Source organism: Lagopus muta, chromosome 5 (assembly GCF_023343835.1).
Source record: "Lagopus muta isolate bLagMut1 chromosome 5, bLagMut1 primary, whole genome shotgun sequence".
Lineage (NCBI taxonomy): Eukaryota > Metazoa > Chordata > Aves > Galliformes > Phasianidae > Lagopus > Lagopus muta.
In genome coordinates this window covers 11,179,268-11,205,075 of record NC_064437.1, presented here as the reverse complement: position 1 = coordinate 11,205,075, position 25,808 = coordinate 11,179,268, and the positions used below count along the sequence as shown (strand labels likewise).

Below are 25,808 nucleotides of genomic sequence, written 5' to 3'. Positions count from 1 at the left end.
ACGTAGGCAGTGTGTGTTAATGACCAAAAATAAGAGCAAGTTTATTTTAAAGTCATAGTTGTTTGTTGTTTCCCCCCCCCTCCCCGAGGAATTTACTTTTTCCTGAACATGAAACATGCCTTTCCAGAGGCAGCGTGGCTTCTTCTCATCTTTTCTACTGAAAAGCCTACATTCATGCCAAACAATACAGCTCTTGGCCTACTTGAATACTTAAGAACCAGCAGATCGGAGAACTGCAGTGTGTTGGTTTTATTTTTTTTGTTAAATCAAGTTTATAAATCTTTCTTAAAAAAAAAAAAAAAAAATCCAAAAAATTTTGCATCTATCATTTCTCAAAATAGATACCAAAGTACATAAAATGCATGTATAAATACATCTACTTGGCCCTTCTCCTCTCAGTGATTTCTACATTTAAATTAAATGTTCATTCTAATGTGCAGTTGTTAGACCTTTGAGTTTATCTTTTTTTTCTGTTAGAAACTTTCATTGTAAAACAAAGTTTCTGATAAGAATAATTGTATAGAGCATCCCAGATTTATATCAATAAAAATATCAGTCTTCTGACATACGTATTTCAAAGTCACTTTATATTTTTGAATTGAGAATGTTAAACTTCATAATTCTCATTCCAGTCGTCCTTGCTTAGCATCCCCTATTGCTCCCCACACATCAAAGACAAACTCATCTGGAAATGCAAAGTCTCCAAGAGTTTCATCCAATGCCACTGCAAATTCATCTGGGTTTTTCTTGTCTTTTCCTGCTTCCACCATTGTTGCAGCTGAAAAAAACAAACAGAAAGTAAAAAAATTATTCTCATGGAAGTGACAATTAACATTTGCCCAAGATATTTTTTTGAAAGTTTTCTGAGTCCAGTAATGTTAAGGGGATCTAAAGCTTAGCTACTGAATCTTAAATTCATTAATATCTGTGTGCCATCCCCCACAGTATGTTTTGGTAAATGGGAGAGCTTCCTTGGAGTGTTCATTATATATCCTTTTAATTGTTTGGGAGATGTTAATTCAACCAGACTTCATTTCTCTCTAGCTAAATTATGTTCACCATTCATTACTACACATAAAGCATAGGTCTAAAGGTACAGGAAACTCCTGTGATAACAAGCCCCATGCTAATGCACAACCAATTTCAGTGAGTTTGATGTAGCCTCACTTATCTAAAAGGCATACTCAAATGCTTTTTTCCCCTCTAAACAACAAATAAAAGATCCCAGCAAGTCAGAGTTTAAAATAGCCAAGTTTGTTGTATTTAAAATTTTTTTTTTTTTTTAAACAAAATATTTGAACATGGGAAAATTATATACAACCTATGCAGTAGATACGTGCAACCAAATTAATATGGGTTTGCCAGAAACAGCTTCTAAATTTAAGTGTTATAACCTGTATTTGGAAAAGGGCAATGATTAAAAAAAAGTATAGAGAAAACACTTGAACACTTCAGGAAAAAAGGATTCAAATACTATGCACAGTTCAACATATGCACAGTGTCAAAAAAGCCACAAAAAAGAGCAGAATGTCATTTGTTAGCAAACAGAGATAGACCGATATCTTGTTCGTCCAGCAATTTCTCCTGTTAAACACATGAGAATCAATCTTTATGAAGTTTCATACTTCAGTTTGGAAGCTGCTTTAGTCACTGGACAACTCCTCAGATTCCAAGAGAAATTACAAGTCTATCACAAACAGCACTCAACAGTGGCTGTAGGGGCATTAGCGGAAAGGAAAGCTGTGAGGGCTCAAAGCTCCCTCTTTCACAGCACCTGCACCTCCCCAAAAGATGAAAGATGTCAGCTCAGCAGAGATCAGCAAAACTAAGCTAAGCCAGTAGGCTGTCTTCGTTTGAGGGATGCAGAAGACTGCAAAACAGACTCAGCACAAAAGGACTGCTGAGTGATTTACTTTCTGAGCTGTATCTCTGCTCCACAGCCTCTGTTCATATTAACAAAAAAAAAAAAAAAGATTATATTGTGCAATAGATGAATCAAACTCTGATTTATTTCACTGTCATCTTTTACACCTGCCTGGTACTGCGAGATGATGTATAACAGAAGATGAAGAACAAGTAACTTCCACCTTCTTTACAAACAAATGCTAATGTCACACTTGAAGGATTTAATAAATTCTAGGCTTTTTTTTTAGAGGGATAACTGAGTTGAAAACATGTATTACAGTGCCTGACAAAGGGAAGGAAATCCTGAAATCACAGATAACCATTTTCAGTAAGAGTCTACTGCATACTTGCTATGTAATGCATGCAGTATATGGTATTGAAATGGCAAAATTTCACTGATAAATGTAAAATAAGCTTTCCTTGTTCAAATGTGTATTCAATATTATTTTGTTAACCTGAAATTGTTTATTGACAGTTGGAACTGTCTGGAAAATAGAGCTGGTTATTATGCAAACTTTTAACAAGCTGAGAGCAAACTGGAGCCACATGCCACACTGTAGACGTCAGCAACAGCAACTCTGAAGAAATTCGATGTTTCAGTTTTAACTACATTCAGACGGTGAGACTGCAAACAGGATCTCCATGCCAAACACCACAAAGAAGCCCAAAGTCTGACAAACAAACTGCTGTGCTCAAGGAAGCTTAAGCTTTACTCAGACTCCTGGCAACACTACAGGATCTCAAGGACTCAAGATGTCTTTCCCTGCCAGAAGTAACCTATTCTTGTTGGTGTGGATTCTTTCTGCCTCCCCCATGGAGTCCTTGGGATACTGACTCAGAGCAGTCTAAAAGGGAAATGAGGTGAAGGGCTTAATTTAACCTTTGCAGTCCTCCTGAAACAAATGAGGATATGAAGCCATTCCATATAGGCAGTGAAACAAGGTTGGAGGGAGAGAAGATGTGCAAGGTGAAACACAATTTAGACATAAAAAGTATGCCTGGATACATTTCCTTAAGATATTAAAAAGAAAGTAGTCATCAAAAGAGTGAGAATCTAGACACGTATTCCAGTGGAAAAAGTGGTGGAGCAAGGAATTCCGGAGATAAACTGAGACATGAAAGAGACATATGACAGTTTAAGAGCAATAATAACACATTCTTATATTGAAGTTCAACCATCCTAGTTAAAACTTCAGAATTACACAGTCATCAACCAAAACGCTACTTCAAACAAGGCTTTTTAAATACTGAGCTTCCCAAAGTACGAAGTGACAGTAAGTCAAAATGTCACAACCATTTGAGAGCAGCAGCCTCAAATAAAAACCTTTACAACTATATTGAACAATTGCAATCAGCACTACCACTACACTTAATGAGCTATATTGTTAATGCACACTGCTCTTCTCTAATTCACCTGGTACAATAGAATACACTTATACAGGAAGTGCAGGATCTTCCTGTCTCCTGCATGCCTTTTCAGTAGCATGGTGCTGACCTCTAGTGCCAGCAGCATTATATTACCGTTCAGCAAACGGCAATGTGAGATGAAAGCAACCCCTACTGGTGTTGGCACACTAGTTCTTACCACCGATGCATACGAACAGGCAAAGATGAACCCTGTATTTCGCTAGTTTCAAACACAGAGAAGCACTAAGAGAGACTAGTTTCTCTATCACGCAGTGTACATGTTCTTACCCCCCTGGGCGGTTACCACATGCATGGGGTGGCATCCATGACCTCAGAAGCACAGCTGGAAAATTCTGTGCAGAATATGCATGCTTACACGGTGACAACTGCAATGCATAATTGCCAAGACAAATCAAAAAGTGCTTAGTTCAAGGGTATTTGGTAGATACGTGGCAATTGGAAAAGAACTTTACTGGCTCTCAGAGGACAACATCTCCATGCCAAATTAGCTCCACTACCCTCTTTCTCCCACTGCTTCTCATGACAGTGACACAATAAGCGATTGCATAAATTTTATTCTAATACAGAGAATAGTTTTCTTGACAGTCCAGATAGTCCCATTGTCTTCAGAAATTTGTTTTAAAATCCCACTGCTAGCGATGCTCATCCTTGAGAAAATTTCATAAAAAAAAATGTGAGAAGTTCAGGGAACTCAAAAGTGACAGAAGAAATTTTCTTCTCAGCTTTGACCAAGGAAGCTCGCTATCAGGCTTCCCAGAACACAATCACCTTACATAGCAGTTTTTGCCACCTGTATCCTCTTCTGTCATTTTCAGAAAAAAAAAAAAATAATAATCTTTCAGAAGCCTTAACAGACATTTCAGTATTTATTTAGCTGTAATGATATCAGAAGTTTTGCTTTCATCAAAAGGTAACAAATATTAGTCCAGCCTAACATTTTAAAAGAGCTAAAATAATCACCCACAATTCTTATCAATACGACAGAAAACAAAGCATGCCACTAGAGTTTTCAGTGTTTAATATACCTTGGTGTTAGCTTCATGTTGAACACTGTCACAAATTAATCAATTTGAATGGCATAGTACAAAAACTGGAGAAATATAATCCTTTGAAGAATTAAGTTTATAGACAATAGAAGAAAGCAACAGATTTGAGGAAAATACCACTTCATTCAAAGCATTTCAAAATACAAATATCCATCCAGCATTGCTAGGATGTACAGATGATCAGAGAATAAAAGCTGAGGTGAGGAAAAACAAACTATATGGAATATAGCTGTATTTTGAGTATCTGGAAAGCTGGAAAAATATAACCATAAATTGAAAAGCAGATCTGAATTCTTCTAAACAGAATTGGAGAATATGCTAAGGTATGTAATCTCTGACAACATTAGAGGAACATCTGCGAGGAAACAATCATCCAAAAGCATAAAAATAGAACAAAATATTTATGAGTGAAGAGTAGCCAGAAGATGCTGGAACATCTCAACTTGGACAGGAAACCCTTTTGCAAAAGTTTGCCATTGATAGCATTCTGGGGTTGAGTGCTGTAGATACAGGTTTTCTCCCACCCACAACCTTTGATGTCAAATACAGCTTATCTCAATTCACTGATTTAAAAATAAATGCCATAAGAATTCTTCACTAACACTGCTTTATGAACCATTCCAATTAATCAGCTGTTCATGTTCCTGCATCAGAAAACACAAGATTTAAAATAATCTTCAGCAGCCCTCACTAATGCATTTGTATGTTAAAGAAAGCTGAAATCTTTGTCCAATTTCTAACATGTGCGTGAAGCTGAGGAGTACATTTCCAGAGCCAAATGTATCTTCTACGAATTAAGCCATTTTTTCCCCAGTAAAATAGAGAGGTAGTAGTGCAGGTATGTAAATCTCAACAGTGTTTAGATACCTGAAAATAATAATCTGTCACCCCCCCCCCCCCATACATACACACTTTTATGTATATACACACACATATATATATATATATATACACACACGATGTTCAATTAAACAGTTTAAAAGCTTTTCCTCCTACTCAGGGGCTCATGTATGTTTAGTCAGCCATTCTTGAAACTCCCAAGATACTTAGCAATGCAAAAATTAAGGGCTTTATCTCATCTTTAATTCTGTCTATAATTTTACATTATTTTTCTCTCTCTTCTTTCTAACTTCTGGCTCAAATTTAGGGCACTGTTTCAGAATTCAATCTCACTATGAAAGCGTCATTTTAATGGAGATGAAAAAGCAATGTTAACTGACAACCAGAGCTTCTGACAAACAGAACTGCATGGGAGTGAGCAATGATTGAGATCTTAATCACTTGTCGGCTGTCGCATTGTGATGACTTGCATTTTCAACTAATCTGGCTTGAGTAATGAGTGAAATTTCTAGCTGAGCAGTGATTGGCATTCTCTGAATGAATCCTTTCCTCATATTTCATCTTCATGGGTGACTGATCACATCTAGTATATAAAAAAACCTGACATATGTTAATTGAACAGATTTGTGACAAGTGATTAGCTCTCCTTTCCTACAGAGATCTAGAGTTGTTTAATTATTTAAAAGTGATAAAAACTTTTTTTTTCTTTTTTTTCCATCGTCATTGGCCCTTGACTAAGATTCAAACTCCAAGAAACAGCTTCAAGGATGCAAACTAGAGCTAGGTAAACCTCTTATCTTTGCTTCATGACAATTTCTTTGTTTAACAGACCTCATGAGAGGAAGAGAAGAAAGCGCAAAAGGCAAACCAGCAACCCAGTTGAGAAGCACAGAGTAGCTTTGAGGACAAAGACCTGTCCATTCTTTGAGCATTTTTTAAAGGCATTCTTTAGGACTATCCAAGGTACACACTGAAAGATGCAAGGACATCAGATCTGTTAAAATACATATATAAAAATATCAGGGAATTCATAGAACTCCATCAAGTGCTTGACAATCAGCAGAGCCAAGCTTTTACTACAAACTGAACTCTTCAGTCAACTGTACAAGAACCACCCAGTTATAATAGTGAGAGTCAAAGAAAGCTAACAGTAGTTCCCACAGGAACTCACGATCTTGTTACACAGGAGAGCACAGCGTATGCTGAAGATCCAAAAAACAAGCTCCAGCCTACAGTCTCAGGAACCTGGACTACAGATACAAAAACAAGAGCTACCTGTTTTTATTGGGCAGGAGGCCTGGAGACCTTGGATGTAACTAACAAGGACAGGAGCCTTCAGAAGATTGGATCAAGCTGGGGCTTGCAACAGCTGCAGGACAAAAACAGCTCCAGAGGGGTGACTGGCACGAGTCTCGGAAGCTTTGAAGCCTGAGCCAGAGACTGTTCACAGTAAACCTAAACAGAGGGTCAGACTGCACCACCCAGGGCTCCTGAGAACATATTGCATGCCAGAGGCATCATGTACTAGAGGTGCTGGGAATAGAATTTTTGAGAACTGTTAGTTTCTTTAGAACTGGGAGGATAATATCTGCAAAACAGCGCTATCCAGTTTTACGCAGCTTCACTCTCGCTTCCATGCTAGGAAGCCCCCTTGACCTTAGGCTGAGAGACAAATAGTAATTCGCCTACAATTCTTCCTGTGAAGCAACGTGTAGAGCTGCCAATAAGATGCTTGCCAGTAGGAGCAGCTGGCAAAAGTCATTTGGTTATTCAGATTATTTTATATTGTTCTTATTCCTGTCTGCTAACTGCTGCCTGTCCAACCAATACTGCTTTGCCTTTAGCTACATGCCAGACCTATCACCTCTTTTGCTTTGCCTCTATCATTTCTCTCACATAATTTCTTTCAGTATTGCTTTCCATTTAGTTTGTCCTTTCCTAACTCTTGTCTGATTTCTGATATTGCAATAACAAATAACTTCTGCCTTTGTTTCAGCATTAATGATATCGTATGAGGACTGCACCTAGCTGCTGCTCCCGCACTGGCAATTCTTAATCAGCTAGACCACAAAACATGAACAGCTTCTTCCCTTACAAATGGAAGTTCATATTTAGGTGGTGTGAGATAAACAGAGAAACAACAGCTGCAGGGGCAAGTTTAGTGTAGTTTTAAGGAGCTAATAATACTGATCTTCAAAAGTTTCTTGCACTATAAATTGATTATTTTAAAGCTAGCAAATATAATGGAAAATTTCCCATGTTTCTTCCGTAAACAGGCTTTAAAGAATTTGATCAATCTGCAATTACTCTATCAGTCCGGTTGCTAAACAGTTACTCCTTCACTGAAAAAGATCTCAGACTAACTTTAATGATCTCCTTTAAAGTGTTTAAGCCAAGGGATGAAAGAGAGAGGGAGAAGAGGAAAAACAGCAAATAGACATGCTTGACCTTAACAATCCCCCAGCCTCACATACAAGCTCTGGTAGAAAATATATGCCATAAAGAATGGCAATGAAAGTTAATGGCAAATAACTAAATAAATTATTCAGTAGTGTATAGATAGCAGGCAGAAAGAAGATTAATTACATCATAAGGCTTGTAGTGAGAAATTCTCCCTTTTATCAAAGACATATTCAGAAAAACATAGGCAAGGTCTCTGGTTTACATTCTAGACAGGTTTTGTTTTGCTTACACGGACAGACTGAAACAACTATAAATTAGATGGAATGAGAAATTACTGAATTATGTAGTAAAGCATTCGTTAAAACTCACCTAATTCAATATCTCTTATCCCCATATATGTTTCAAGAAGTTCATCCACTTTTTTTACTGCTTTTTCTTCAACTTCAGACAGCTTTATTGAAATAAAGGGAGAGAAAGTGCAAAAGTATTACTATATCCTATGCAGACTTTAAAACAAGAAATTGCCTACTGCTTATCTTCACTCTCACTATAGCTGCTTAGACTTACAAAACCTAAAAGTAAATCGTGTTATCCCTCCCTATTCCCTTCTTTTCACAACTAACTACAAACTTAAAACCACAGAACTTTTACACTGACCAAACAAAACACAGGCCTTTCAACTCTTGACAATACAGACCTTTATCAAAGTCTCATCAGCTTTAGAAGATCCTGAAATAAGAAAAATTTCTTCTTTCAAACACTACTCCTGGTTTTACACACATTCATGTCAGCATAAGTTATTAGCCTCTCATAGCAACCATGCTTAAACTAGCCCAGTACACTTTGTGGTGTCAGATACAAAACCACATCTTCATCCATTCCTTTTATTTTCTCTTTTCTTCTTTTCAATGCTCCTTGGTCTAATGCACTTTAACATCATCCATCTAGACATCTAGGAAAAAGTTCCAAATTCTTGAGCCCCATCCTATCTTTCCTAGCCTTCAATTTTGTGTAAACATTTCTCCTTACAGAAAACAGTCTTCATTGTACGCCCCACAAGCTTTGTAACGTGAATTTTCCCTCCCTGCTTTATCTTCAAAACCGTGGGAAGATTAAATTGGGTGCTAGAAGGTTGAGCTATTGAAAAGCCACAAAATAACCTTACCATTTCCTCCACAGTGGCAGGGCCTTTATTTCTCAGTCGAAGTGTTTCTCTCCCTCTGGAGATTTTAGCCTCTGTCAGAGTCCCACCTTTGGACCTTGCTGCCACCTTTTCTAAAGTAAAAAAGAAAACAAACAAACAAAAAAACGAAGTATACGGTATGTACACAATGCATCCGCTTTGCTGTTACATTACCTTCAGTTTTAATTCTAATAAAAAACCAATAGGCATCTAAAACTTCAACCATAAATTAACTACATAAGCTACATAGCTTTGCTGTCAATTTGTCTTCGACCTTTGATAACCACTTTGACTACACTGAAGCTGGGATATCTACTGACAAATATATCTGTTGAAGCCTATTGCGTTCATTATTACATGCGAGTTTCATACAATTTTACTTTCATATTCTACAAAAACCACAAGTATTTATCAGATGATGTCTGAAGTCATCACCCCAATGCTGACTTCACCCTGCCCTCCATAGGCAGACCGTACAGCAGCTGTAGCTTTGCAACATTTTCATCTTTCACCGAGGCTATGATGAACACATCATTTCAAAATGCATGATACTGAGCCACACAGTGGTGAATAGGTCCAACTGTTTCACGTTAAACCATTTGATTACTATCGGTCACTCAGCTGAAACTGTCCATAAGTAGTCCTGTGGGAGTTTTCTCCACAGGTTTCAGGAAGGTCAGGATTTCACACCTGATAAATCCCTGAAGAGAACATCTGGTTTTATCTTAAGTTTACTTTACCTGAATTCAGTTTTCCTTGCTTACTAAATTAGTAAATTGAATATGAAATCATGTAAGATATGTCCTAGATCATAAAGGCTGAGATGAGCCATAGTTTCACATACAGGATTGACGAGGATTAATTTATTTACTAACTCAGGAGTTAAGTAGTTAATTTAGAAAGTACTAGAAAGTATTTTGTAGAATTGTTTTCACTGTACTATTTTATTCTCCACACTGTTCTTACTTTTAGAAGAACTTATGCTGTATGCATCCTGCCTAGGCAACAGCCAGGGTATTCTTAACCTGTCTCATATTGGACACCGGGAGTTTTAAGCCCATTTCTGTAGAATAAAAAATACATACAGCTTTCAAAAATCTGTCCAATAAGCTCTACTTCAATGTCAATTTAATGTCAGATAAAAGGTATTGCCATGGAATTAGCAAGTTCCTTTCTCTCCATCATCAGCAGATGAAGAGGTACCTTAATCATCTTTGGAAAATAATTGCTATTAAATAATAGTTCAAGTCATCAAAGGCTGATTTATCCCAGTCTTTACAAACAGACTATGTAATAGGCTTAGCCCTGAATGCCCATATTAAAAAGATATTATTATACTACTAATTGCAACACTTTATGTACATTACACTGAAGTACATTACAACAGGAGTATTAGCTTATATCCAGTGATATTAGAGACATATCACATTCTGTGCAGAAGGACCAAAAGCTATCTTCAAATTTGTTTCAATTTCTGCTGTTATTCTGACACCAAGTGTCAAGATTGGTGTATGACAGCAGTTGTAAACTGCTAACAGATTTTTAAAAAAGAAAATCAAACATTTTCCACTGTGGTGAAGAGATTGTGAGTGCACATGAAGTCATACATACTGAAGATGCAGAAGTATTTTGTACTTTCTTGTTAAAGAAAAATAATGCATGGATCAGAGGGAGAAACAAACCAAAACCTGAGAGAATAAAAATCAAAACTCAATCTCTTTTAGCTCCCTAAGCTAACACAACATATCTTTATTTATTTTTACTACCTTGATAAAATTAGTGTGCATATGGATTAGCAGGAGGTATATGTTTGTCCTATCACTTGTATCACTTTCACACAGCAGTCAGGCATCAGGTAGAGGCAGAGCTTTGTCTAACTCATTTCCTTCAGTTGCAACTATACCTGCTGTATAATAAAAGAGTGAACAAAATGTTGGGGATAGCAGCCAAGGAGGTGCTCTGGGGAATCCCAGACTCTTCTCTGCTTCATTCTTCTGCGTTAGATAGCTCAGTCCTGCCTAAAGCTCACAAGTATAAAAATCTGATACAGAGACAAACAGGGTTCATATGTAAGAGATGTAGAGGAAAACAGAAAGGGAAGTTTGAGAATCAGTGAAATGATCCATGCTTTAAAACTGTGCCTATCAAACTTGTACTTATTCTACACTGCCATGTGGTAGCAAAGAAATCAAGCAACTGAGACTCAGTGCTGAGTCAGCCCAAACTAGGATAACTGCTGGAGAAAGCAGATGGAAGAAGATTCCTTCCTAAAATTCCCTCTCCAAGAAAAATATATATTATATATACATACACACACACATAACACATATATGTATGTATCTGTTCTATACATAGAACGTTCTTCTCTTTTTGCAGCAGTTACATTACCTTGCCTGAAAACAGATTTATAGTGGAGTACGATGTCAGGAGTTCAGTATCCAGGGAACAAGGCAAACAGCCAAGCAACACTCACCAAATGACTTCATAGGCTCTATCAGCTTCAGCTTAAACACCCGACCTTTCTCCAGATCTTTTAGCATTTTGGCAACTTCATAATGCCGAAGATCTGACACATCTTTTCCATTTATAGACTCTATGTGATCGCCAACGCAGATCATTTTGGTTTGGTCCATAAGACTCCCTTCTCTGATTCGCTATTGTTTAAAAAAACAGAAAATAATTAGAAACATTTTTTGAAATGGTAAAGAGGTGACAGATTCAAGAATGTCAGGTAAAAATATCAACAGCACTGAGTTTGTTTTGCCAGCAGGACATTTTGACTTTAAGATTTATGCCATAAAAGACATTTTAGAAAACATACATTGCATATAAAATCAACAATAGGAAAAAAAAATGCAATCATACTTCAGAAGTTAAGGCTTCTGAATAAGCTAATGTTTTGGGTTTTTGTTTTGTTTTGTTTTTTGTATTTTGTTTTGGTTTTTTTGCTATAAAACTGTACCCAATGTGCCAGTAATGTGAATGTTGTCTTTTGACTTTAATACTCTGACAAGCACAGGTACAAAACTTCTCTTGTGTAGTCCTGTGACATACAAAAAAATATATGATATACTAAAAAACGAGGTACTATGTAAGTCTAATCTTAATAAGGCTTATCTATAGTGAGTGAACTTCTACAACTTTCCTCACTTAACTATATAACTGCATATGGTAAGTTATTTCCTGTGAAATAACAATGAAGGACAATAAATGCTTACAAATGTTATTTCAGAGAATGCAAGTGGCATAGAAGCAGAGGTCATAAAATGAAACCAAATTTAATATTCATAGTTTTTCCAAAGTTCAATTTAAAATGAGGAAAAAACAATCATTAAAAGATCTCTATGATTTATCAAGTCAATTAAAGGACAATTAAGATTTCAGTGATTCAGTTTATTGTTGTTAAATGCTGTCATATTTATCACGCTCCAGTCATGAAAGCCATTATCCTATTTAATACAAAAGCTATGACATTCTAAAATGTCTTCTATTTTGCACAGATACAGATATCATTTGAAAATCTTGCTAAATAATGTACATTTCAATAAAGACTGAGGCTGGTTTCAGGCTGGCTTTAAGTTTACAGCGAGACAAGGGAGATAAACATATTTCCACCTAATACTGTAGCACTTACCCTAGCTGCTAACTATCTTAAAAACCTGTTTCTAGTTCATGTGCACATGTCTAAGCCCACATATGTGCCTCCATCTGAGAGAGTAAGTGGGAAGTGTGATAGTGCTCACTGTCCTATAAGACACTGCAACAATTTTTAGCTTCACGCAGAGCTTAACTCATTCTAGCACTTTTTGTTATTGCTGTTTAACCTAGATTGAAAACAAAGACTTCTGGTAAAAGAAGAGAGCAGTACGGTATACAAACAAGAAACTAGGCTCCAAATGCATTTTTATTGCCAGGGTTCAAAATTGTATCTGCCACACTTCATGTTTACTTTAAGTGTTGAACTCTTTCTATCTTTTCTTCTTCACTTGGATCCTAATACCAAGACTGTTTAACTAGTATTACTTGATAATACCATTCATGCAGCATTCAAACATGAATTTTTTTTTATGAGACACAGCACTCCAAGTTAACTGACTCAAGACAGTCAAACTATAACGTCATAGTAATTAAGATGCAATTGATATGCTTGTATTTCAAGCTCTAGAGAATGTGTAGAAGCTAGAATCCTTATTTCCCATGAAAATATAAGGGAATAATTCCAAACTATTTTTTAAGTAAAGTCAGTTTCTGCTTAGTGATGTAGCTAGTCAACTAAATATATAATACATACAGCTTTTACTTTTGCATACATGTACATATTCTGCTGTTTAAGTTAGCCATTAGCTAAATATGCAACAGTAACAAAGCAATCTTGCAGAAAGTCTTTCAAAATGATGTGGAATTGCCTTCCCATGAAGACATCACCACATCAGTTACACTTATTACTGCAACAATACAGTAACAACATTATATGCAGTCAGACAATTCCTATACAATTTCCTGGAAACTGCAGCTTACTGATGTAGTGAGGGTTTTCCAGTCCACTCAAATTATACAGCAGTCAATGCGAATGCTGTTTTCCTCTTCCCCTATTACCAACCATGGACAGAGAAAGTCATGCTCTATACAGTGCTGCACAAGTGAACTTGAAGCAGTGCTTCCAATGTATTCTTTTAAAATGTGACATGAGTGGCAGTGTGACAGTGTTATGGGTTGCATTGATGCTACCACTGAAAATTCAGAGTTCCCTATCTATAAACATAAAAATGAGGATGCAATTTTGCCAGACTTGCTTGCTGAAGCCTCCGCTGCATCTCAATTTTGTCAAGAGCAATCTCTATCACTTTTTTTTTTAAACAACAAGCAAGCCTATTTTTTATATCCTTGGTAGCTAAGAAACGAATAGAGAATACAATCTCTACATACAAGAAGCTCTGTTAGTAATAGCAATAAGATCAGCATTTGAGACACCAATAATCAAACGTAATTTCCAGTGTCTCACTAGTAACAGTTAACTGGAGTAGATTAAAGCAGCGCACCTAGAAAGGCTGGAAAAAAAATGGGGCAACTTCCTAATACCTAGTTTAGAAGGAAAGGTGCTGTAATTTCCTCCATCTTTACTTGTCTCAAAACAAATGGCCTATAGCTGGTGAGGAGGAGAGTAATTATGATTAATTAACACTTTGCACGCGCTGCTACCTATATTTTCTATGCAAGATAATTGGGGTGAACTCTGTTAATCCATGTCCTCGCCACCTTTTGATCCATCCTACCTAAGGCAATGCCAGCATTGGAAAGCTGAAAGTGCTCTGTACTTGCACCTGTTCTTACAGAGCATGCAGGATTTCACCCCACGAACACTTTAAGACTGAAAGAATACAGTCTTGTGACAGTGAGTGACAGATACGCTGTAAGGATCTAACCAATGATGTCAGAAAACTCACTGAAAAAAAAAAAAAAGAGGAAGCAGATGTAAGCAGTATGCAAAACTTATCTTGGGATTGGTTACACAACGATCATATCATAAAGCCCATACACGTCACAGAAGCAACAAACAAATGATCTAATTTAAAAATGACATGCAGTACAGAAATAGCTGAACTAATTTCAAATGATAAATCTAAGGAAAAGCAACTTTTTCTGGTACTTGCCATATGCTAAATGGCTTGATAGTTCCAGAGGATCATTAAAGTAATAATTAACCTACCATAGTAACAAACTTCTACAAAAAAAAGCATTTAACTGGAAAACAAATTTACCTTTATAAAGGGACAGCCAGCTCCATTGTCTGTAACAGTAAGTCCAAGCAAATCATCAGATTTAAGAACTTCCACTTCTTTTCGTTGTCCTTTTACATGGGCAAATATAAAATCTTCAAGGCCAATCTGTGCACCTAATAGCTTGTCCATATCAACTTTATGAGTGTTCAAAGTGCAAAACATGATCTGTGCAGGAAGGAAAGAAACACATTACCTTGAAGTTTAACAGTTTATTAGGTTTGGTGAACTTGACAGGCTGATGGGCTCTTTTAAGGAGAGCACACTATCAGCCCCTGATGATAGATCCATAACTGACATGATAAAAACTCACTCTCTCCAGCTGCCCCAGGAAAAGCGACACTCGCCATCCACAAAAATGACAAGAAGCATCAATAGCTCAGAGAGCAGATATGAGATTGCAGGGAACAAAGGAAAGGGACACATCTGTGCAATCAGCCTCTCACAGTCTGCCACAGGGCACCAACCCAGACACCAGCAGCTTAAGCTTCAGCTGAACAGCTTAAGGGGGGCTTGAGTATACCACCTCAAGAGCAGCCACGATTTTGTTCTTTGTCATGTACCAACCTCCAACTTGCAGCATTGCTCGTGGACAGTCAAGGGGTCTGCCCACCACAGCGCTGTATGGAGGAATCAGTCCAGCCCAGGCAGGTGTTAGGCATTCTGATGTAGCACATGTTCAAAGGGAAAATAGTCTAGCCAAGAAAATAAGAAACAAATCCACTGTTCCACCTCACAGCTAAGGCAATTTCATCTGCCAGCTGCTTGCCAAGTTGAAGTCAGACAAGAAAAAGGCCTGAGGATGGCCCACACAGCTTTCTCCTAGGCAGTGCCAGAGAGTACAGGGCACAGGCCAGAGAAACTCCATCCCTAAGATCTACATCTGAGGTAAATGATTCCCTCAAGACCATATTTCAAGTAGAACTGAAAGCAGGAGAGGAGGAGGAGGAGGCAGCTTTATACTGCATTTGGCCTCTGCCACAGGTGCAAGCCACTGGCAAGAGACATCATCATGTTACGCCTGCATTGCTGCCAGCGGGATGCATCTGACAAAAACAGCAGTGGGATGTCACAGTGTCTTACAGCTCTACTGCTGCTCTAGTGGCAGCCATGTGTGGAGTCTAACTGCTCCTAGTCACAGGTATAGATCAGCACCTGCAGAACCCCTGGTGCTCTGATGGAAATGTTGGCTTCCTTTCTTTCCCCATCACACCTACAAAATGTGGATTTCAGCCCCAGAATGCTTCAAATGCCCTTTTCTTCACTCTAGTGTCACTGGATGATGGCAGAAAAAAAAAAAAAAAATGAAATGAAAGCAATCACACTATTCAGTTCTTTCCTAGAACAAATGCTTTTCCTAATGTATTTCAGAGAGAGCATTTTGTTTTCCTCATTTATATAGAATGCGGGGTCTATTAAACATGTCTTCTGTCCTTCCACTTTTGAAAAAATGAAAGCTTAGTAGTGAGATGGAGATTACAGATTGGTGGAGTCTTTAGTTATTTCTTTCAAAAAAACAAAACAACTAAAACAGACTAATTACTTATCTGATAATCCATCAAACACTCCAACCCAATGCCTTAGTAGCAACAGTCACAACAGCACTTAACAGACATCAGTTTTATTCTCTCAAGTAATGCAAAACTTTTTCAAGTTAATAAGCACTTACAAAATAATATAACCTAGAGAAATTCATATGGCTATAATCAGAATATTTTATTTTATTAGTACTAATCACAGCTAATTGTTGACTTTTTTTTCAAAACGAAAAAGTTTCAATCTGAACAGATTATATAAAATCCACGTATACACTCAGCTTTCTTGCAAGCTACATAACTCAGCCAAGTTTACAACTGCAACTCAGTTCTATTTCTTACAATGAACAACAAGCCCTATGGCTTTACACTTTAGACATTAATATCCTTCACCTGACCTTGTCAAATAGACAATCATGTAGTAATCACTGTCACACCTTTGAATAGATAAAACTGGCAACAGAGCAGAAATGTGATATTTAGAAACTTGATCCAGAGTTTCTCTTTTTAGACCTTCATCTGGATGGTATTCCCCACTATAGCCTATAAGTCTCCAGAATTCTCAGTGAGTCAGTTCCATACTAACCACAAGGCTGAGAGAACATCAACCAGTCAAAAATAACACTTAAATCATCCTTTATCCTCTTTAGAGAACAACTGCTTTTTCTCAGAACAGATATCTTCAAAGAGTAATGCACTAAAGATGCATCCACCCAGGATAATATACAGTTACACCATCAGTTATAGCATAGCTTTATTTGTACATGACTGAGGACTGCCAATGGAAAATCTATATTTTTTTCTTAAGTTTTATGTTAATATAGGTATCTAATAACAGTTTGTGTATCTAATTAAAACAACAGCTACTGTAGTGCACTTTGTCACCCACTCAAAACTCTGTATAATTTTAAATAGTAATTTTCTTACCCAGAAAAGAAACAAGAGAAAAATCAATGAGTAATTTTCATCGTAAAGTCCTTTCTTTCCCTTCTCACCCTTAACCTTCATGTGCATTTGATCTTCAGCTCAGCATAACAGTGCTGTGACATTTCATGCCAACTGTGGCAAGGTATTATAAATCGTAGCTGCTGCACCAGTCCTGAAATATCTAGGATACCTCCTTCACTGAGTTATCTCACACAGCAGAAAGAAGAAGGAAATTCCATTTGGCTGGCAGAGACCTTGTAAAATAGATTCATCAGATAAGATTACTAACAAATTATTTCCTGCATCCACATTTTCAATAGTAAGAGACACCAGTCAACAAAAATGAGGTTATAGTCTTATACAAAGCAAGAAACTGCATTAGACAAGGAAGAGGGTTACGCTATGTGTTATATAAAGTACCTACGCAGTACCTTATTGCATATGCTTTATTAACCACCTTCTTTACTTCCACATTAAGCCTAAACCTTAAAAGATTTCAAAAATAAGTTGAGTGGTAACATGAGAAGCTATTAAAAGCACTTTTTGACTCAGTAGAGCTCATATACCTTTACAAAGGACATCATAATTATGTTACTTAAGAAGCTGAGGACTTCTACTTTTGAGCAGAATATAACACCCACTGACATATTTCCCTCTATACGTAGGCGTCATCTATATCAAGAAGCCACCATCATGTTTTCTACCTACCTTACTCACTTCATTCTCCCTGAGGAAAATGCAGGAGCCTCAACTTGTTGCAGCAACAAGGAGAGTAACCACATCCTCTTGGTTTCAGTGTGGTTTTGGTACTTTATCAGGCAGGCAACTTTGTCTCCCCAGATATATTCATAGTACTATAAAGTAAGCCTTCAGTGTTTTGTTGTTTAAAAAAGAAAGAAAGTAAGTAAGAAACTCCAGAATGTACAAGAAATAGAGCAAGTTTCTCCCTTCAGCTACAAAAATACAGCTAAAAAGCATCTGAGAAGCAGGTCATCAACACAGCAAGCATTGGATGAACCACAGTATCAAATACAAGCACCTCATGGAACAGCAATAAACACTTGTTGCCAATGTGTTGAAAGGAGGTGGTTTGGAGGCAGTGTCATCTTTGATCATTTGAATTTGCTTTGCTTCAATCTTCAGATGAGATTGAGAGAATTCATTTCAATAGACAGGTGAGTACTCAAACTCCAGATATTTTAGTAAATTTCACAAACTGATTGTCCAGCCTTCTAAACTATGTTTTGGCATTTTTTTCCTCTTGTGGAAAAAAAAAAAAAAAATGACACTTACTGAAGTTGCTTCAACACTATTATTCGGTTTTGGCTATTTTTCAGCGATTTCATAAAAGTTTAAATTGAACAGGTTTAAATCAAATACATCTGTGAAAGTTTAATGTGGCTGAGCCTTACTGTATACTTAACTGTCTAGCATCAGGAGGCAATGCTACAGAACAGCAGCCTGGGCATAAGCTCAGCAGCTGAGCTCCTATTGCTGGAAGAGAGAGGCAGCTGCTTTTCTACTCTAGGTGCTACTGGGAAGGCTTCCCTGTTCCTCTGTTCCCCTTATAATGTAGAAGTCCTTTCATCACATTAGATATCTCAGCCTTCACAGGCATTTATTAGACGCACCCACTAAGCATTCAGTTCACCTCACCTTACAAAGCAAACAAAATAATCAGAAGTGTGAGCTATGAGTATGCAAACCGAAAGCTTGTATAGCTATCACTTACCATTCCCTCCCATCTGAAGAAGTAGTGGTCTTGCTACAGTTAGATTTTAATATTCACTTTCAAGTGCCTGGTTAGCCATTTTGGATAATTCAAAGCCCTACAATGTACTGTCACAGGAGCACACCAGCAAATGCTTTAACAGATCCATGTTGTCCTTTAGTCAGTGCTCATTTCTTTGTCATACAGGCTGCACTTCTCCTCCCTTGTGCAAAGAACCAGCTGGTTTGGACAAAAAAAAAAAAAAAAAAAAAAAAAAAAAAAAAAAAGCATGGCAAAACTGAGCAAGGTGGGCAGGAACACAGGCCAAAAGCCAGGTTCAAAAGGGACAATAAGGATGTTATCTTCAGGTAATAGATGAAAAATAAAATAACTGGACAAGAAGAGGTGAGTATTGGGAAAGCCTCAGGAAGGCACCATTGGGGCTGTGAAGGATCGAGCAGCTCCTTCAAATCTAGGCTGGTGTTGTCCAACACTCATCCTACCCTACTTTCAATCAAGGTCTGCACAGAAGTTTCTGTCACTCTGCACTGATTCTTCAGTCTTTCAAACAAAAACTGCATTTTACATCGGTTTCACTCACCGAGCCTGGAAAGGATTGTCCAGCAGAACTAAATGCAGCTTGTACTGAACGACACAATACAAAGAGGAAACGAGGTGCTGCAGCCATGCTGAGTCAAAAGAAGAGACAGCTTACAAGTGTAGCTCATCTTGCACTGTGCCGAAATGCTTAAGTAGGAACTTATCCAAGAATCCATTCCCCTGCCTACATTGCAGCAGTGGTTCGCCAACTGCTCTCTATACTGAGCTCCTCCCCTCACTCCTTCTCTGTCTATTTTCCACCTTGGTGACTGCAGGGCAGAGATCTCTGTGATATGCCTGTTTCCAAAGGCATTCAGGTATCACACTGTCAGGCTTCAGGGCACCCGGGTCACAGAAACTTTCCTAGACAGATAACACCTGTAAGTGGCATTTGAGTACCTCAGTCTTTCAGCTTAAGGAAGTATTGCTTCAGGCATTATGCTTTACATGAGACTATACAAAAGCAGCATTAATCAGTAGATAATACTATTTAAAATGTCTGGTACCCCCTTACTTCCAGCAAGTTTAGCAGCTGTCAGCAAACTCTTACATTTTACGGCAATACTTGCCACAGATTTATCCTACTTCTTTCTATCAGAATTTTGTCACATTAATCAGGTTCAGATTCTTCACTCAGCTCAGGAAGTCATTTTTATTACTATTTTTGTTTCATTCAACATTGTTTCTTCAAGCCAGCTGAATTTCTTGAGTTAAAAAAAAAAAGAAAAAAGTAAGCATTGGAACAGATTGCCAGAGGCAGTGGGTGCCCCATCCCTGGAGACACTCAAGGTCAGGACAGACAGTGCCTGAGCACTTGATGAAGCTGTAGGTGTCCCTGTTCACTGCAGGGGAGTTGGACTAGATGGCCTTTGGAGGTCTCTTCCAATTCAAATGATTCTGTGATTGTAAGTTCAGTGCTTTTAGCACTATTTCCCCATCTGTTTTTACCAATAAACCACATTAAAAAAAACACACACAAGAAAAACCACACACACAAAAAACAAACGAACAAAAAAACATAGGAGTAGGACAGTGAAAACAAAGGAAAAAAAAAAAAAAATCCAGTTTAAGACTCTACTTAGTTTAATAAAACCTGTAGAAGTGCCAGATTATCCACCTAGAAGGAGAAATGGGAAAAGCGCTGTTCCTCCAGAACTGAATTTCCTGGTGAATGCTATTATTTTGAGTCAGCAGAGCCATGAGATTGGTAACAAAAGTTCAGTAAGAACAAAATTAACACAGAAGCCAATCTGACAATTAGAGAACTTGAGAGTTAAAGATACAACTGGAGATTGAACAGAGAACAAAAGGGAACAGAAGCTCAGTATGGAAAGAAAATAGAGAAGCAGAAGGTCAGAGCAGCTGGGAAGGTACTGCTTAATTACTTAATGCAACAGTGACTGGTTAAACTGTATTCACCACTACTGACACTTCTGTAATTTACTGTGTGAAATGCTGCTGGGTCAGGGCAGCCGGCCCCAGAATAAAGTCTGCAGCAGAGTCTGTGGCACTACAGAAGAGGCTACCACACATAAGAGAAGTGACACTGACACATGGGGACCTCTGGACGCTTAAGCATTCTCTTTCGATTTCCACTCAGAAGTTAAGGTTCACAGAACCACGTAGGCACGGCAGAACCTGATACGGCCCCTGCCTTCCAGCTACGGGAAAACAATGCGGCCGCAAACAAGTGATTCGCAATCTAAACAAATGTTTAAAGCTTAGCTCGGATGAAAAATAAAACTTAAAAAATAAAATAAAAATTAAAAAGGCTTCAGAGTAATAAATAAAATAAATTCTTATTACGAGTTTAAACAATCTCAATTAAAAGGACGCTGTTTAACGATCCGGCAAAGACTTCCCAGCCTTCGCTGCAGTTGCTCTCAGAGACTGTGGGTTCCCAGCCCAGCACTCCGCGTCACCCCGCTGCCTTCGCCGCAGGCACGGACCCCCAGCAGCCCGCTGGTTTGTCCTCGATTGCGGCAAGAACGGCCGCAGGCAAAAACCGCTCACTGGAAATAATTAATCCACCGCACCACGGCGTGACCCAGCGCTGCGGAGCCCCGCTAACAGCGGGCCGACGGGAAGTTCATCATGACGGCAGACGGACCGGGTTTTTCTTCGCGTAGAAGTTAAACGCGGTTACACTTACGCCCTTTCGCACATGTAAACGCTCGCTCGGAAGCAGCGGTTTCGCTCGTAACGGAACGCAAAGCCGCCCTCCCACCGGGGCCCTACCTCAGTAGGGGCGATGCCGAACACCTCAGCGATCTTAGCGTACAGCTCGCGGGCGCTGCTGAAGCCCTCCACGCGGCCCGTGGGGCTGCCGTGCGCCAGCTGCGTGTGGAACTGCAGTCGCGAGGCGCTCGCCGCCGGGGCCGGAGCCTCCGCCGCGGGCGGTGGGGCCGCAGCCTCGCTGTCCACCAGCTTGGAGGTCTCCTTGGACTTGCCCTTCTTCCTGGTCCCCAGACCCAGGGGCATCTTCCGCGCCTGCAGCGGGCTCCGGCCGCCGGGTCCTCGCGCTGGACTCTGCCCCCGGCGCCGCCCCGGCCCGGTGCGGCCATGCCGCCTCCAGGTGAGGCCCGGGCCCTCCCGCCCCGCCCCGCCGGGACCTCCCGCCCCGCTTCTGGGGCGCACGCAGGGGGAGAAGCACCGTCAGGGAGGGCAGCGACACCGGGAGCCCCCGGGCCACCGCCCACGAGAAAGCAAAGTAACACGGACCCGGGACAAGAGCTATTCCTGTACATAAACGTTTCCTGTCCACAGGATTGATTAGGAAGGGTTTATTAGAAGGGCACTTTCAGTAAGATCACACCAATAACACCTACTCAGCCCAAGACGGTTCATGTTCCATGAACTGGCCAGCACAGACATCTTTTCATTTCGTTTCCTCTGTTTGGATATTACAAAGCATATGCTACGAAATCTATTTATATACGCCTTTAAAGTCTCTAATTTATACACAAAGCCATTTTGTAGGAAGACTACCATCTTTCCAATGAATAGGCTCATGAATTTCAACTAGGAATAAAGTTGTTTTAAATACTGATCACAGAGGTTTACATTCAGGTTATAGAAGAAAACACAAAGTAGGTAAGGGCTTCTGCCAGCTCTTGCCTTTTTACCAGAACTTGGCATACTGTAAACCTCCCAAGAATTAACACAGCTACAGCCATATAAGCAAGGCTTAAAGACATTGCTGTAATGGACAACAGCTTTGCAGTATCGAGATTTAACATGTTAGAAAACTATTTTTCTAACATTTAGTGGATTTCAAGTGTTTCCATCACCCAGAACAGAGAAATATATTCCCAGAAGACCTCTGCTGCGCTCCAGCATAGCTAAACTCACCTCAGTGGAATAACTTCATTTTCAGTGGTGCATTTACTCCACATCTTGAATGGTCAAGATGTGAAGAGAGGAAGATTCCTGAAATAGCATCCAGCACTTCCACAGGAATCTGCTGTAGAGTCGCAGAGAGAAGCAGCACTGCTTTGCTTTATCTTCCATATCTTAGGAAACACAAAACACCCAGAAGAAACAAAAAAGGATTCTGGTGTACAGAATCAGAGCAGAAAGGCAGGCTGAAGAGGATGATGAAGAGGTAATCTGTAGTGAAATTCTAGTGTAGTTGTTTGGAGAGTATCTAGCACTTATCAGAAAATACATAAAATGGTTAAAATTCTGTTACTGGGGGAAGATAAAGGTTTTGAAGTCAGCTGGATTTGGGTCTTTCCAGATAGCATGTGATATGTTTAATAGAATAATCAAGCATGTGTGACTTTTATCCAGTAAATCGAAGGTATTAATTTTCCAGCAATTCCCACCAGTAATATACACCAGAGAATAAACTTACCATCAGACTTTAACTGACCTTCCAAGACCATTTGAAAGGAGAAAACTGAAAATTCAAGATTTCTCTGAACTTGGAAAACTGTATGAACCTTCCCTTTCCAATATTGGAATATAACTGAGAGAACATTAGCATAAACTGAGACTTGTAGTGAGACAAAATTAAAAGACAGTACCAAATGGCTCATGTCCAAACATCCTGATATTTTGGTTTTTCACTGTTACGCTATTTTTCAATAAGGTATTTCTTATAAAACATGCCTTTGCCCACTTACTAAAATGTCAATGTCACTAATTCTTCAGTAATACAGTTATTGTCCCCACCAATCTTGATCTCTTATAACTCATTCCTTATCTTCTGAAATCATAACTGAATCAAAGTTAAAAATCAACTGCTGTTCATTATTGATGTTAGCAATTGAGTTAAATGGAAACAAAAAATTTCAATACACAGATTATACAGCAGATATACAGCAGCAGATGAGCAGATTTATTTCAGTCCCATGGACACTGATGTAGCCCTAATTTAGGAATGTTCAAAACCTCCTCTTACTGAAGTGTTATGCTTCCATGCATTGATCTATCTATAAAGGACAGACAGAAATAAGCAGCTAAACTTGTAACAGAATTAAGTTGATCCCACTGGGAAGAACAGCTTTTAACCACAGAAAGAAAAAGCAGTGAGAAACCAGCACAGCTGACCAAGTAAACTGAAGATCATATTACTGTTAATACAAATATGAAACATATATATACTATCATTATTTACATAGGAGGTAAAATTAAAGTGATGAGTGCTTTTTGGTTCTTTTTTTTTTTTTTTCCCCTTAAATCAGAAGAAAAAAAGTACACATATGCTATGTTTTTCTTTAAAGCCAAATCTAGGACAGTATCTACATCGTTACCATTAGCGGTTTCCAGCTTTGACAAGAAATCATTAAGAAACGTTGATTAGGAAACTGAAGCTTCAGTTTCACATGCACTACTTGTACTTGTTTCTTGATGAGCTACAAATGCTACTTATTGATATCATTCTGATCATGAGTTAGGAGCTTCAATCACTCAGATTTAACCAGTATAATAGTGTGGACTGAGTGATCTATGGACCTAGAAGTGAGTCTGCTAGACCTAGAAGAGACTCTGCTAGTCTCCTAGAAGTGAGACTGCTGAGCACCTCAAAGAAAAAGAAAGCCTATAATGGGCACAAGACTTTTTCTCCAACTACAAGCAGTTCTTTTCTCAAATCTGTACCCATCAGGAAAATATCTGCCCACACTAAGTAACACATCATAACTAGGTCATGAATTCAATTAAGCTTTCAGCAGTTCAGGAAAGTTGAGATCCAAAAAGAACTTAAATTGCATTTTTAGTGACACTGCAGAAAGTTAATCATTGAAATTAAAATGTTACTCATTACTTGCAATAGTTTTATAGAAAATAAAATCTCACATTAAAAAGAGAATTGGTTATTTACCTTTCATCCTACTAATATTTTGCACAATGCATCAATTCCTCAGCAGAAGTATTTTGGATGCAAGAACTATGGCATGCAAAAGCCATGTCTGTTAAGAATGTGCTGGGAACAGAGTTGAATCATACTACTAAGGATGAAATGCAACAGTGTTCTAACGCATCGGTGTATACAAAACTGTTTCACTCCAAATGATATATGAATCTGTGACTTGAGGAGCTCTTACCTGCAAAAAAAATCTCGTTTTTTCTGGTCATTTATATTCCAAAAGGAAGTAAGAGCTTAAAAGGATTTTGACTACAGAACAAAGAACCTGTTTTATAAGACATTACAGGACCTTATCTTGCTTAGTTTAACGAAAATTAAGTTGAAAGAAAGTAGAGTTTAGTGCTAGTACCTTGAGATCTGCTGTTTTTTAAATTTAAAAAAGTTATCATATAAATGAAACTGAAGTTTCCTAATCATGCTACAAAACAAGGCCTTTTAAGAAAACGGAGGATGAAATACAATTTTTAAGTCAGGAGCTTGAACAGAATTTCTTCTGTGACAGAAAGGGAATGAAATCCTTTACCAGATTTTACCGACCTTCTAAGAGTACTGCCATACTGCATCAAATATTTGTATTTTAGCTTTGGCTTGTGAAAAACTGCAACTAGATGAGAGCATTTGTGAAAGTCCACATCACAGCAACAAACTCATTTTGTGTGCTGACTTCAAGTTTCAAACTGTGACTTAACAGGGGAAAAGAGCAGATCCCCAGAATTTGATCTCCACTACCTGTCACTTAAGATCAATTGGGTGGTGCACAAGCAAAATAAAAATATATGTAATTGGTTAGCACTGTTTTTCTTGGTCCATACTAGACTTACACCTAAGTCCTCTTTCATGGACTACTTCTCATTTAACTCATTCTCTCAACTCTTCTTTAAAGAAGAATATGCACAATTCAGATGCTTTTGGAACATTCCATTTGGTACGTACGTGGAAATCCTGCAAGGTATTTCAAGAACTGGCTCAGTGCATATTGGGTTTTTTTAATCATGTGGGGCAGTAAGTGTAAAGAATAGCTTGTCCTTGATAAAGCAATCAGGCATGACAACAAGATTGTTGCTTGGGTAGGCTAGGACTTA

At 38.4% G+C, this 25,808-nt stretch overlaps 1 protein-coding gene across 3 annotated transcripts in view; it reads right to left on the bottom strand.

The window, feature by feature from the left end:
- Positions 1-276: 276 nt before the first annotated feature.
- The window catches only part of GIPC2 (GIPC PDZ domain containing family member 2), a 51,925-nt gene continuing 26,393 nt past the window's right edge, over positions 277-25,808 (bottom strand). Inside the window, exons 1-6 of one of the 3 annotated variants that reach the window (XM_048945212.1) lie at positions 21,594-21,935; positions 14,565-14,750; positions 11,279-11,459; positions 8,788-8,897; positions 7,992-8,073; positions 277-778 (exon numbers count right to left, since the gene is read on the bottom strand). In XM_048945212.1, coding sequence (XP_048801169.1) covers positions 624-778; positions 7,992-8,073; positions 8,788-8,897; positions 11,279-11,459; positions 14,565-14,750; positions 21,594-21,836 — 957 coding nt within the window. In that variant the 5' untranslated portion in view covers positions 21,837-21,935 and the 3' untranslated portion in view covers positions 277-623. Of the gene's footprint in view, positions 779-7,991; positions 8,074-8,787; positions 8,898-11,278; positions 11,460-14,564; positions 14,751-17,044; positions 18,319-21,593; positions 21,936-25,808 lie in introns of those variants that run through there. The other 2 variants (XM_048945213.1, XM_048945214.1) reach the window with 2 other exon arrangements.